The sequence below is a fragment of the Oryza brachyantha genome, chromosome 1 (genome assembly GCF_000231095.2).
Source record: "Oryza brachyantha chromosome 1, ObraRS2, whole genome shotgun sequence".
Classification (NCBI taxonomy): Eukaryota; Viridiplantae; Streptophyta; class Magnoliopsida; order Poales; family Poaceae; genus Oryza; species Oryza brachyantha.
The window spans coordinates 9173208-9188456 of NC_023163.2; the positions used below are offsets into that span (position 1 = coordinate 9173208).

Below are 15249 nucleotides of genomic sequence, written 5' to 3' on the forward strand. Positions count from 1 at the left end.
AGAAACAATAAGTTGTTAAGAGTAATTTATTTATTTAATATACAATATTCATAAAAGTCCCTATGTTTAGATAGAGTAATTAACATATTATAGATAACTATATAGCATGTTTATGAAATAAAGATATTTGACAAATGAATTGTGCTAAAGACATGAACTTAAAGTTGGAGCTAATGTGGGCTAGGACTACCCCTTAGACTTTGAAAAACTATCGATATTATTTTATGTTTTGCTAGATATTAGTTTTACTGTATTTGTTTTATTTTCGAAAAATAATTTTGAAAATCGTTTGGGCGCTTTCCATGGTTCTCGCACTGTCACACATGTTACTCACATATGTTATTCCTGTTATCTTCACATCTTACATGGAACTATGGTGGTGCAATCACATGGTAGATAAAGCTAAGGGAGAAACTTCAATGCACGCTTAGAATGCTAATGATTTTGAACAATATCTCTGTGATTCTATTGATATCTACCTAAACTTAACAGAGACAGGATGTTATGAGAAAAATCTCGTAGAGCAACATGAAAATATCTAAAGATAATAATGACGATAAAAGAAAAATGAAAAGAGATAATAAGGAGATCACAATAATGATGATCTCATCGGGCATAGAGAAGATTACCCATAAGAGGAGGCAACAAAGACAATTAGAATATCAAGATAACAATTACTATAATCGTGTACTATTGTGTACCTTTTTATAGTCTTGTTTTCGTATGGTGCACGCCTCTCCATTACTCTTAATTTTCCTTATAACCATTGTGCGGCCTTGCTCCATGGCATCTCAACTATCTGTATTGTTAAGGTGGATTCTTATTCACTTTATAGCCTTATCTTTATCAAATACCACCTTAATAATTATGGACACATTTATTCTAATTTTTATTTAATTCCCCCAATTTGTAGGTGCGAGCATAAAATATGATATTTATATCTATAACAACACAATGTTTGGGAACTCTTTGTTTTGAACTTTTAGAGCTTTTTTGCTGAATGGTCCTCCTATTTTCGATCTTTTAATTTAATGTTTTGATGTTGAATTTGGAAGGGACATCTAAAATTTCACAATTGCCCCCCTCTTCTTGTCGCCATCTGCCGTCTTTCCTCTTTCCCAAGCAAAGTATTGACGCGTGGGAGCTTCGGCGACAAGGTGCATGCAATCCATCCCCTTCCCTCCTGGATTCCACTTCCCAGCCCTAATCCTCGCTGGTCTCACTGATCCTTACCTCTCATATCTATAAGGATTTGTTCTGGAGGCGGTGATTCCTCGTGACTGTAATGCGGAGACAGCGAAGGCCGATGCGGCGGTGGAGTCGGCCAAGATGGACTTGCTCAAGGACGACGATGAGTTCGAGGAGTTTGAGATCGACCAAGGCATGATGCATCGATTCGTTTCTTGCCTTTATATTCCTTCTTTTTTGGTGGTAGATATACGCGTCCAGCGTCCTACTAGATTTGCTCTTCCAACATACTCTTCGGTATATCACATTGGCTAAATTAGACTTGGTAGTATTAAGCAGTGTATATTCATGATGTTTTTATGGGTTCCTGTATCTACATGCACAAAGCTCATACATAATTATCACTTGCATGTGCTTCAATTTTTCCTCTAGCATGTGAAGAATCATTGTCATAGAAGTCCAGTGCCTAACTTTTTTGTTTCCATCCTATGGTGATGTGATCTGCCTTCAGCGTTGAATGTTTAATATATAAGGCATTGTATGGACCATGAGATTAAGTCAAGAAAAAGAAGTTTCTTTAATTTGATTATGCTTCAGCCAAATTATGCTTAATAATAGATGATAGGTATTCCCTATGTCTCAAAATAAGTTCACCTTTCTAGTTTGAACTAGAATGATCGACTTATTGGGCGAAGGGAGACATGAAGTACATTATACTATGTATGTGTATTTATAGTTTAGCTTCCTCATAAACATCTAAGTGCTTATTTCAATAAGTATGCAAAAGAAATTCATTCTAAAACTGTTGACGTCAAAAATGTGATCTGACGTGTCACACACGAAGGCCTGGGAGTCAATCTTAGACAGCTCCAGTGCAGGACCTAAATTCTTAGAATGATGCATGGGCGTGCCAGTCAGTTTGATCCTGCAACTGACAAGATAAAGAATAAAGCAAGTCGATCGGCTATCGAGCCGATAGGTAACTAATAATCCGGTCGATCGAATGTTGGTGCTGTGACGGGTAGCCGATAGACAGAGCAATCGGCTGTAAAAAGCTTGGATCGGCTAGAATTAAATTAAATATTAGACCAACATAACCCGCCAAGTTACTTATTAATCTTAGTCGATTGGACAGCCCTTATAACCAGGTCGAACTAGATATAGAGAGATTGGACTTAACCAAGACAGTATGCAGTCGAGCACGATATGATTATAGGAAACATGAAGATCGATAAAGCTGATAAATAAATATTCGAATTACTTGGAATAAACAATAAATCATGTGTTACGATCGGCCAAACCCAACTCGCATGTAATTCTCATAAGCCGATGTAACATAAATAATTGTCGATCTAACTAAAGCAAGCCGATTGGTATAAAAATAATGCAGTTAGGCAATCGGCTACTCTATAAATGTAAATATAATAAGCATGTAGATCGGCAAAAAATCATCGGCTATAGACGGCGGACAAACAACCAAGATCTACAAAATACCTAGCCCAGATTGCTAAGAATAATCATAGAAGATTAGACCCAATCGAGATAGTTCAAGATTAAACCTAGCAATGTCAGGATAGATACTAAACAGATCTAGATTGCTATTAAGCCAATGAGCCGATAACTGGTAACTTATCGGCTGGTACTCCGATAAAACAATGAACAAAATACATCGATCTGATATAAACCATCTGACAAAAGCAATCTACTAGATCAGACCTAACCGAGACAGTACTAGATTGAATATGCCAAGTAGCAAATATCAAACCAACATAGATCGCCCAAAGTGGTCGATAGATCAACTCAAAACAGAAAAGTGATCTGAGTTGAAACTAATACGATAACTAGTAATCACGCAACTAGATTAGAAGATCGAACTGAAATGAGACAGTTCTAATCTAGTCGAACGATCACTGTGGCTCAGCGGAAGTAGGACTTACCCCTCCGTCGGAGGTCAAGACGATGTAGCCCCACGTCAGGTGCCAAGTTTCACCGGAGTTGAAAACCTCGGAAGAGGGTGGCGATGCGCCGAAAGAAGTTGATCTAATTATGATGTAGATGAAAAATAATGACCCCCTTGCATACATATTTATACCTTCGGGTTGAGGCTAGCCCGTGTTGGACACGACATATAATCCTAATAGATAAAAATAAATAACAAATTAGTCCTATGCGGACTCTATCTCTAACTCCTACTAGATAAAACACACACAAGTCCCGATCGGACTCTAATCTCTTAGAGATAAAATAAAATCCTAACTAACTCTAATTAACAGATAAATTTACGCTGCCAAGCCTTGGTCTTCACGATTCCCTGTCGGATTCAAACTCTTCCGGATAAAATTTCTATCGGCGATTGCACATTTCCTTATCCGAATCCAATACGGGAATTTACCAAATTTTGGTGTTAACAAAAACATCCTAAACAATATACTGCTATTATATTGTTCAAATTCATACACATGTTACTGTATTTCAAAATGGGCCATTGCTAATGACATCTTATATAAGTTTTGTAACTTTAGAATGGGACGACAAGGAAGAAGGCAATGAGGCAGTTCAACAATGGGAGGATGACTAGGATGATGATGATGTCAATGACAACTTCTCTCTGCAACTCACGAAAGAGTTGGAGAGCAACTTATCGGAGAACTAGAATTTGCTCTGTTGCATTTAGTTCTTTCAGAATTTTCAGATAGGAAGTGGCATCTACTGCTAATTGCTAAGAAACTTTACAAACTAAATTGTTCTGTCCCCTGCCTGATTGGTGCGTTTACTTGATATTACATTTACCAACGAGTGTTTTTTCTTATTCTGTGATAAATTTATTCTATTAAACCTTTTCTTAGCAAATATGGTTCATGAAGCTATGATGCATGTTGTCTACAGAATGTAAGCCGGTGTACAACTGTAATTGTCCATCAACTGGCAGGTAATTTTTGGTTCTGTAACTGATGATATGTCATTGCCAATTGCCAAGGTATTGTTTTCTTTTCTCATCGCCGTGAAGATACTATTCTTGTTGTAACGCTCCGGCATAAAAGCTCTGCAATATGATGATGTATTATGTTTCTATAATAAAATTGGAAGGAATAAGGACACGATTTTAGACATGGTTATAAGGGCTTGTTTGATACAACTCCAACTCCTAAATTTATGTATAGAAGTGGAGCATTGAGCGAACCCATCTCCATGTTTCTAATTTATTTTTCCATACCACTCTAGCCAACTCTGCTCCTATTTTGTGTGGATCTGAAACCATTTGGGTAAGCTCAAACTTAAGAGAAGAACCTTGATCAGTCTTGGTTGGACCCCTCCTTTGATATAGAAGAACACTAACTTAAGAGAAGAACCTGGATATAGTGTCTTGGAACACTAACTTTTTGATAGAGAAGAACACATAGTTGGAGCCTTACCAAATGGTCCCTACATTGGAACAATAATGACTTAAGGTGATATGATACTATGTCATAATATAGAGTTATATTTTCTGCCAGATGACACCAAAGAAAGCATACACAATTCAATCACTGTAGGGTCGTTTTCATGCAATGGACCATGTCTCTAGTTGGATTTATGGTTCGATACACATTTATTAATAATTATAAAAGTGCTGATTTTAATTTGCTCATTAACTACATGACTGATACTATACTTTTTTTTTTGTACTTATTCCATTCTAAAATATAGCCATCTATTAAGTTGTTGTTGTTGACAAGGAAATAATTCAACTATTATCATGGAAATATAATGTATGAAATGAGCATTAGTTGATATGTTATTGCCAGCATGAAAGAATTCAATTAGTGAAGCAGGGGGGTGTATAATGCATGAAACGGGCATTGTTGGATAAGTTAAAGTCATGTTTGCCTATCATAGATTGTGTGTGCATGCATGACTACTATTTACCTATTTATGAACTGCCACATAGCATTAAAAAGGATAGCAAATTTTTGGATTTGATTGAATCTTGCAAAAGGGTAAGTATCTTTTATCAACTATTAAGTGTTACATCTTATTACTAAGAATTTGGTTTGAATCCTTCTATCCCATTATATCATGTGCTCTTGATGTGCTCGTATCACAAGGAACACATCAATGATGACCATAGACCAGCACTCTCTCTAAGAGAAAAATCTAGCATCTTAACTATGCGCATATACACAATATCAATTATACAATGGATCTTCTACAGCGAGGAAGTGGCCACGCATGATGGAAATGACTTCCATGAGGAGCTGATCTATGTAAACGGAGAATAATTAATGCCATGGTAAAACCTATCATTGGTGAGTGAAGTGGAGTGAGATGTATAGTTTTGGAATAAAATAGGGAGTGACAGGAAAGAGAGAGATAATAGTATCTTTAGACATTTCGTGGAATTTTGCCACTGCTTTAACATTTTCTTAAAGTAGTGTCAAATATATCAAATTTACTCAATTATATAGGCATATCACTATACCATCAATGTCTTTTTCACGATACTTTGACTATCGAAGATGAGAAGAATTGGTTGGTTAGAAATATATCGGATGTTAATTATAATGTTAAAAGAACACCACTTTTGTATGTGATAGACAATAATATTAAAATTTTAATATTTGTTTGTCTGAACCTCGTTAAGCTAATGATAAATATGGTTAAGATAAATAGTACTACATGGTCTCAAACAACTTATTTACTTAACAAAAGACATATGTAAGGCCATTCCTACCGAGTATTTCAGTTCTTTGTTTCTAACGGTGACACATAAGAGCTGTGTTCTTTAACATTAATTTTCCTCATATTTTTTTCTCAGATTTTATGCACACGCTTCCCGAACGGCTGAACCGTATATTTTTCAAAAATATTTCTATTTAATAGTTCATCATATTACCTTTCTAAAATAATTATTTTAACTTTGTAGTAACTAATTCTATCGTTACATCATTAAATATCTATCCCAAAAATCAGATAATTTTCTATCTAAAAGCTAAAAAAGAACGTAAGCAAAAAATCATTTAATTGAGGTTAAGGAGGCTCGAAAATGCATTGTTTTATTCTCGTGTTCCATAGACAATACATGTAAGAGACAAATTAGAAATAGCATATAGATTCTTCCACTTAGATGAAAACAATTTTTATGTCTCTTCATTAATTCATTCGCATAAAAAATATGCTGATGTAACCCTATTTAATGATATTGGAGCGTACGTGTGAGTACCCATCATAAACCAATCTTACATGCAGATTATCGGTTCGGTACCAACCTAAAGACTAAACCTCCCGATCTCTCTCTAGAGATTTAATGTGTTGATACTTCACATAATTATAGTTTAATTATTTAACATTCTAATATATTAATATATACTCAGGAGAATTTTATATACCATACTTACAAATATCAATATAATTTAAGTCGGTAATAAGAAAGAACGAAGCCTCACCTCCAACCTCCGAGAATCTCTCTCCCACGGACGAGTGGAGCAGTGGACGCTGGACAGCGTGACGCAGCTCCATCTTGGAAAACTCCCATCGTCTCCTCCCCTCCTCCGCAAGAAAGAAAGAAAGAAAGAAAGAAAGAAAAAACCGCGGCGAGTAGGCGGAGCGCCATGCCCCAAATCGGTCTCGCCCCGTCGTCGCCGCCGCGGATTCCAGCCGATTGAGCTGAGCTCCCACGCCCCCGCGGCTCCTCCTGCTCCTTCTCCAACGCCCGCCGGCAGGGCAGCTCCTCTCGTGTTCCCCGCGGTAAGCTGTGGCCCTAGCCCTAGCCCTAGCTCTAGACCTAGGCTTGCTCGATTTCGTGGCTCTTTGGGGAGGAAATCCCACGCGAGAGCGGACTGGACGGGTTTCTTCTGGTGCGGCGACCGCGGATTCTGCGATTTACTTACGTGCATCCCATTCCGGGCTGTGGATTCCATTGCGGTTGCTTTGGCGTGATCAATTCCGTCTTCCTTCCTCTCTGCAGGGCCTCTAGATTCTGCTGCGGTTTGCTTAGAGGAATCCCAGGTGCATCTACCAGCCATGGCGCCGGCGCCGGCCGTGGATGTGGAGGGGGAGGGTGGCGGGGGCAAGAGCCAGAGCACACTCAAGTCGGAGGATGGTCCTGTAGCTCGTACCCCCTGCACCCTAGACTCCCCTGATGGCCGTGGTCGAGCCATGGGTGTTCACGGTGAGGGTGGTGCCGGTGAGAGCTTGAACTCATCTGGTCGAGCCGTCGATGTTCGAGGCAGTAGTGACGGCGGTGAGAGCCTGGGCAACGTGATGGTGGTGAAATCCGAGTCCGCGTGCGCAGATGCTCCTGAGAGCCGTGGTGCCCTTCTCACCCCTTGCACCAAGCTTGCTGGTGTGGACCCTTTGTTAGGAGCATCCTCCTCGCATAGCATCGATGTGGTGAGTTCTGATCCCTTGGGCGATGATGAAGACGGGGACACCACGGAATGCTCGAGCTCATTCGGGAACTCTTGCTGTGAGACCGATGATGAGGCATTCCATGGTGATTCGGAAGTGATTTCTCCATTTTCGGAGAATGCTGATGGTGACCAAGCGATGATGCAGCCTAGGTGAGCGTGTCTACTGATTCCATATGGCTTATATGCTCTGAATGATAGCGGATTGGTTTTGTTGTTGAGTAAGAAATACTACTAACAAGTAGAAGACCATGTTAGGCAACTAAAGACTAATTTTCTACACAGTTAGGTTCCCCGCGCTTCTGGGGGATTTTAAAAAAGGAATGTTGTTTCAACTACCAAATCATATAGTAACTAGGATTCATACATCTAAAAGCTGTATGATTAGAGCACATAAAGTTTGATAATATTAGATGTCTTGTTATATCAAGGTGTTATTTCATTTATTTGCAAGGTGCCCTGTGCAGTTAAACTAGTCTTATTTCTCAATATTTTCTTCAGCTGCATGGATGTTTCTATACGGTTACTATATTTTATCCATGTGTATGTTGATGGATGTCAGTGTGTTGGGTTTTGCCTAGTTGCTCATACAGATGCTGTTTATGCTAAATTGTGGCAGTAGTTCGTCCAGTGGTGCAGAGTTGAAAATATAATAGTAATAGTGGGGGATTCTGGATACAACAAACATGGGTACATTGATATGTTTCTAATTACTGTTACTTATCTCATTATCCCAAGAGTACATATAAGTGGACAACTGTGTGTAATGACAATTGATGGAAACTAGACTATTGAATAGTCATAACTAGTGAACCAATTAAGGGCCCATTTGGAACACGAGAATTAAAGCTTAGGATAAAAAGAAAACACAGGAATTGGAAAGGCATAATGGCATATAATGTAAAACATAAATTTTATGGGAAGAGATGTTTGGATTGATACTAATTAAGAATAGGAATATTTTGAAGTGAACTTGTGTAATTTGACACGGAAAAAAAAGAAATGCTCGAAAGATGCTGACAAGATGGGTCCACTAATACAACAGCATACATGACAAAGAAAACAGTGGCTGCTTTGCAGCTAGCTTTGTGAGATGGAAGGCTAGTCAAGAGAGCTGTGCAGGAAAATATGCAGGAGTTTAGACAGTTTTAATTTCCCATGATTCACAGTTTCACATAGGTATTCCAACGTTCCTCTGGACCTTGGATTTTATGTTCCTCCACTCCAAACACATCTACAATAAAAAAAATCCTATGGAAAATCAGTTCCTTTGGAATTTCTCTAAGATTCCTGTCATCCTGTGATCCAAACTGTTTATGGTTGCAAAATTCTAAGTTTAGTTCAGGGCCATTTAATGTGAATGAAATTGGTTGCATGGACTTAGTATAGCAGAAACACAGTTTTTGGTGCCTGTAGCAAAGATGACTCATCCTTGTAATAAAGAGGTTTAACTATTGCCCCTGGAGTCCTGCTGGTAATGGGATCTGGAACACACCTTGCTATTAAAGTGGGGAATGAGAAAATACAGTAGTAACATTTGGCTACTCCAGTTTTATGCAATTGATCAGTTTCTAAATAATTTGTGAAATTAGGAGTTAATAATAGCATTTGATAACCAAGGAATAAAAATGCTAGACCCTACAACTCTAATACTCTATAATTTGTGGAGAGAAATTCTTCCTAGTTACGCATTTAGTGGAAAGCTTTGTGCTTGTATTTGACCTTTTTGCTTTGTCACACATTCTTCCATTTTGGGCATGTAACATAAGTTTCCCTTGCAGCCTGAAGACACTGCATGTCATGTTGACCTTTGTCATATAGTCAATACATTTTTCTTCAAATTTGTGTAGAAAACATAACCTACAATGTGAATGCATCATTTTGCTTCAAATTTGTGTAACATAAGTTGTTCATCCCCACCCCCACACGTGCGCAATCTAAATGGATTATACGTGTTTCATCCACATCTTTGTTTGCTATAAATTCATATGCTGTCCTTTTTCTTTTGAGAACATTATGGTTCCAAGTTGGTGAATGTAACAAAATATACATAGAACCACAGTAGAAAAATGCAGGGTTGGAGTGCTCCCCCATACTACTGAACTAGCTAGGCTGTTTTTAGTGATGAAAATTGAGCCAATTTGAAGTATCATTGAACTGAGGCTTAACCGGCAGTCCACCGGTCAGTCGTCAGATTGGCTGACTGATGAACCAGGAGTCTCTCTGGTTTGATGGCCGGTCCGTTTTTTTGTACTATGATCAAAACACTGGAATTGAGTTACTCTTGTCACTATGTTTTTGTCCTAAGCTGCTAGCTAACATGCTATTTTTATGATTATCTTTTCTTTGTAACTTACCAAAAAAATCAAAAATTTCTATTAGTTCTGATATGCTTTCATGTTGTGCGACATGTAAAAACTATCTATCAGGAAGAAAAAGGTAACTGCTGAGTGGAGGAGTGCTGTCCGCCCAATGATGTGGAGATTTCAGTGGTTAGAGTTGCGCATGAAGGACCTTTTATCTCAAGTGTCAAAGTATGACAGGGAGCTGGCTCTAATCAAGAAAGGAAAAGAATTGCAGCAGGCAGTAAACACGATAAATGGTTCTAGGTCAGAATCAGCGCAGCTTTGCAAAGGCCATGAAAATAGTTGTATGGAGAGGCGAAAGAGGAGAAGACATGAAGAAACTGTGGACACCTCATTGTACATCAAGAAGCACCGGATATTATCCTACTTTTATGGTAGGACATTCATTCACTTCCATTTTTCTAGGAATACGACAACAGCTTGTCCAATTGTCTTTTTTTTTTAACACCAAGGTACTATTTATTTATAATGAAGGTCATGTGATCTTTTACAGATAAACAGAATAAGGGTGCTGAAACAGATGGCCTCGTAATTGACGATGATAGCAATGGCCCAGGTATGGATATGGTTGTGTATTGATTCAAACAATCATACTGGATTTAACACAGGAAGCATTAGTTTGCAAAATTTTTCATTAAACCAAGTTGCTATCTACCTAGTTGTGTGTATTATGTTCTAGTAGTTAATTAATGAATGAGTCTTTAGGAACATAAGGACTGTAAGTCTATCATTCTGCAAGTGCCGGTGTGTCGCAAGTTCCGGACTGTGCTTCGCAGGTTCCTCTCCTGATTGTTTTCTTGTTTTCATTCTCCTCTTCATTGTCCTGAGGCATTTCCTCGGTATCTTGAAGCCTCAACTAGTTATTCACGCATTCAGATATCAAAAAAACTATACCGAAAATCTTAAAAATAGAAACTAATAGTATGGTAAACACAATTATACACATACATATTAAGAGAATACACATGAAAAAACATATGCACAGTTCATAACCAGTTTTGCGTTCAGGATGAAAACAGGGTGTGTGCGTGTGTGTGTTGGGGGGGGGGGGGGGAGTCCAGGCAGAACACACTAATGCTATGTGTTGAGTGACTCACCTCCAGCCCAACCAGTAAAATCGAACAAAAGTAAATGTCACCCACAACTGCCTGGCACAATCGACTGGGATCCAACCTGCTGCCTGTGCAACGCACGTCAGCGTCCTTGCTTAGATACCGCATGGCTATCCCATGCCCTGTTGCCCAACCACTCATTGCCTGTATGTGTGCTGTGCTACAGGTCCCAATCGAGATGACTCCCAGCTCCTGACTCTCCAGTATCCAATGTTATCAAAGCAGCAATGCAAATCTAGTACAAATTGCCTGATGAACAAAGATAGAAGTTTGATGGCCCACCCAAATCTAAAGCCTAACCGGTTAATCTAAGGACAAGGTGGTCCAGTATGGCTTCTTCCTTCCAGTCTCAGCTGCCAACCATGACCGCTTGCTTGCTGTTCCTTGCCTGTTCTTTGACTAAACTTGCTAGCGCGTATGGACTGGGGCTACCTGGGGAGTTCTAATGGCAGTTTGTAGGCCTGGAGCTCCCATAAGCCCCAATAGTTGGTGAACTATCATGGAAAAGGCTGGCATGCATAATGACACCATGGTGGTATACTTGGTAAAAATGGTATGGGTGTCTTAGTAATGCGTAAATAACTATTAAAGCTCAGTGTCAGTGTGTCAACCACTTCTTTCCTCATCTTCATGTAAACATTTTGCTATCTTGATATTTTTGTGCTAGTGTTAACCATTATAATTTTGAATTGGATCAATGAAGGGCAACACACTTGAGTTATTCAGAAATTAGTTATGTTGATATTACAAAAATGTGCGATCTATCTTTATTGTCTAATGTTCGATTTAACTTATTTCCTGTCTTGATTGACTAATGCCTGATTATTACATTATTTTTTTTGCAAATGCTAACTTTTATCTGATTGATTCCTACAGTTGGCAATGATGTTAAAGGTGGGCTCCGTACTATTGGTTTGCTTGAGCCCAAGGAGTCTGATATGGTTGCCGAGCAACTCACACTACAGAAAGTTCTTTTGACAATTGATGGTATTCAGTCCCAAGTTCTTCGGCTACAAGATCGTCTCAGCAAGGTTTGTTCAAAACAAGAAAACATGTCTTCGTTGTTGGACCATCCCCATATCCAGGTGGCTGAGAAGAGGCTAAGGACTCAAAAGCGTTCATTCTCATGTAAGAAAGATAGATATATTAAAGCGCAGAAAAAGAAGAACCTAAACATTTTATTGAAGGAGGAGGATGGATCAGCTAATGCGGCAATGTCTAGTTTGACAAAGAGGGCACCAGATTGCCAAACAGAAGGTGCAAAGTACAATATCAAAGAAAAAAGTGGAGAGAGGTGCCAGTCACTTAAGAAAGCCATCACAGTGGACCTGCTCCTAGGTGTTGACAGTTCCTTTCCAAATAGTCATATGGGAGATTTGTGCGAGGTAAGTTCTTGATCCTTATGATGTTTTTTGTTTGTTCACTTCCATACGTTGATCTACACTGAACAAAACCTCAATTGATGGTATTGGGGATGATGATCCCTCAATTTTCCCACTTAACAAGTAGAGAGTAGTGCAGATGATTCTTTTTGCATTTATTAAAATACTGCAGATTTCTTGGATTGAATTCCAATACATAATAAAATTGCAATGCTCATACCAAAAAATGTTATTTCCTAATGGTACAAGAATCGTAGTTATGAATGCAATTGGGCCACCCACTTATACAATTATACTGGATTATTGGTTCAATGTTCTGCATATGGCCTTCACATTTGCGGTAAAGTAGGGTTACTGTGCCCCATCCCTTCTCAGTTACTGGATTATTCATTCAGTGTTCTGCATATGATTAAGTAGGGTCACCATAGGTTCCCCCCACATCGAACCAACTCGAGTGATTGATTGTGAGTCTATAAAACTGGGAGTTTGATATTTTTCCGCTACACAAAATGAGCATTGATTATTTGGCTTCCTTGCCCTGTAATTGGCTCAGATGGTACCGCAATATCACTGTTACAGAATGGCAGCATAATCAAAGTGACAGTAGCAAATCACCAGTCTTTTTTTTCTTTAAAACATGGGATTGGGATATATGTCAAAAGTGCAGCATGGTATAGATGACATGAGTCATCCAAGACTAGTGCAATATTGTTAGGATTCTTGCACATCAGTTCTTTTTCTTTGTTTTGGAACTTTGCACATCAGTTCCACTTAGAATTTCATATCTAGTGTGATGTGCTAAAGGAATTCACTTTTTGGTTACACTACGCAATGCTAGTATGCTGTTCCATTGGCACCATGAAATTCCAATGCCTAGATAATTTTGATTATGCCATATTCATTATTTCTTCATATAACAATTATTCCATTAATCAAGAATCACTTGGTTGGACTGTCCTGGAAGTTTTTGAATTGTTAACTTATTTATTAATGTTTTTGCACTGCATTTATTTAAACTGACTATTTCTCTTCACAGAACAATGATGATATCCTCATAGATAATGAAGCAGCCAAGGAAGGGTACCAACCATTCGAAAATGCCAAGCATTCGATAGAGAAACCGCTAGAACTAACTGAGAAAGTCACTGAAACTGATGATTTGAGAGTTGGAAATAACTCTACTCCAATTGAAATCACTAGCACTTTGGCTCCATTCAAAGTTGAGAACGCTTCTGCTTCCCTGGAAGTCAGGGGTACATCTCGTCCAGTGGTCAAGCAAGAACCAGTTTTTGAAAAACCGCCAGCTTTGAAGCATGTATACTCTGGAAATAGAAGGGGGCGGAATCTTAAGATGAGGGAGGGTAGGGGCCCTGTAGTTGTATCCAAGACCCAGATTGAGAGCACACTCCCAGCTGCGAAAAAGCTGAAAATTGAGAAGACCACAGCCCCAGTTGAAGAGGAGAAAACTGAAAAGGCTCGTTCTACTGTAAAGAAGCGAAAAGCTGGAAAGTCATGCTCATCTACCAATAAACAGGAAGCTGAGAAGTCATCCTCAGCTCCTAGGAAGGAGACGAGTGAAAGTGCCCTATCCAAGCCGACGATTGAAAAGGCAATCTTGGTACCGGTTAATAGCCGGAGGAGCCAAAGGGTCCGGAAGCCCAAGATTTACTGAAGCAAAGCAGTCTCCAGTTTCAGAATGGTGTATGTATCACAGATGTGTCTTTTTATGTTTTCCATGCTTGCTGCTGAAATTTATGTCTATATGTAATGTGCTCTCAATGTAAGTTAGTGTATATATATCAGCTTGGGTAGATAAAGAGAGTTCATAATGGTTCAGCCTTGTCTTTTTCGTTTGGGCTGCCAAACTAATAGTTACTATCTTGTGCTGTCTGTCTAAAGGAAATGCCATATTTGTAACTGTTCATCTTCTCTGTGTTCTGCAAAGATATCTGCTGCCAAGATGCCACTATTTGGATCTCTGTTCTTTCTGCGACTCAGCATTTAGTTATGGTCTGCTACTTCCTTCATTTTATATTATAAGTCTAAAGTCTTAATCACTATTGAATATATTTTCATATAATATATTTATTTTGTGATCAATGCTATGTTTTTCCATAAACTTAAGTCAAACTTGAGGTTTCAAGTTTAACTTGGAACAAATCTTGGCTTATAATATGAAACGAATGGGGTTTACTCTGGCACTATCTGGGTGAGGGCTCGCAAATTCGACAAGCACCTCTTGGCTTTTGTGGTTTTTGATCAATGTGAGCTGGTTTGAATCCTGAAATAAACGGATGACTTTGTAGAATTCAGAGATTTGCAAATTCAAGTTGAAAAGGATTTAGTAAGATTCATGTAAATAGAATGATCTTAGTGATACCACATGCATAATATTTGTTAAAAACGATAAATCAACGTGAATCTTGATACTTAAACGAGCCAACAACAATTGAAAACAATAGTTTGTTATATTTTGTTAAAATCAGGTATTTTTCTATTATTTTATCGATGCCATAAACACCATAATATTTTGTTGTGTGATTGACATTATAATAGTTTTGATGGCATGGACTTTAATATTTTGGACTGTTGTTTTAGTGTTTCTAATTGTGTGTTGACATTATAATTGTTTTGATGACCGCATGGGCTTTAAACTTTCTAAAGATATATATAATGTTTCTAACCGTGTACATTCGGTACTATTATGTCGTATGGATATTATAATATTATGTTGTCATATTCTGTTGTGTGATTGACATTATAATAGTGTTGATGGCATGAACTTTGAATTTTTATTTTTATAATGTTTATAATT

General features: G+C 38.3%; 2 protein-coding genes across 2 annotated transcripts; both read left to right on the plus strand.

Annotated features, from left to right (window-relative positions):
* The first annotated feature begins 1039 nt into the window (after positions 1-1039).
* LOC107303488 (probable 26S proteasome complex subunit sem1) lies at positions 1040-3841 on the plus strand. Its single transcript, XM_015832932.1, is given in 3 exon segments — positions 1040-1157; positions 1250-1381; positions 3711-3841. Coding segments are annotated over 3 exon segments (381 nt in total).
* A 2785-nt stretch (positions 3842-6626) lies between these two features.
* LOC102706140 lies at positions 6627-14441 on the plus strand. Its single transcript, XM_006644061.3, has 6 exons — positions 6627-6912; positions 7133-7727; positions 10004-10314; positions 10434-10496; positions 11929-12437; positions 13471-14441. The coding sequence occupies exons 2-6, from the start codon at positions 7189-7191 to the stop codon at positions 14104-14106; spliced, it is 2058 nt and encodes a 685-aa protein (XP_006644124.1). The 5' UTR covers positions 6627-6912; positions 7133-7188; the 3' UTR covers positions 14107-14441.
* Positions 14442-15249: the final 808 nt, after the last annotated feature.

Coding starts and splice junctions, on each gene's coding strand:
- LOC102706140 (XM_006644061.3), top strand. CDS start 7,189: ATGGCGCCGGCGCCGGCCGTGGATGTGGAGGGGGAGGGTGGCGGGGGC. Junction 10,497..11,928: donor CGATGATAGCAATGGCCCAG/GTATGGATATGG, acceptor TGATTCCTACAG/TTGGCAATGATGTTAAAGGT. Junction 12,438..13,470: donor ATATGGGAGATTTGTGCGAG/GTAAGTTCTTGA, acceptor TTCTCTTCACAG/AACAATGATGATATCCTCAT.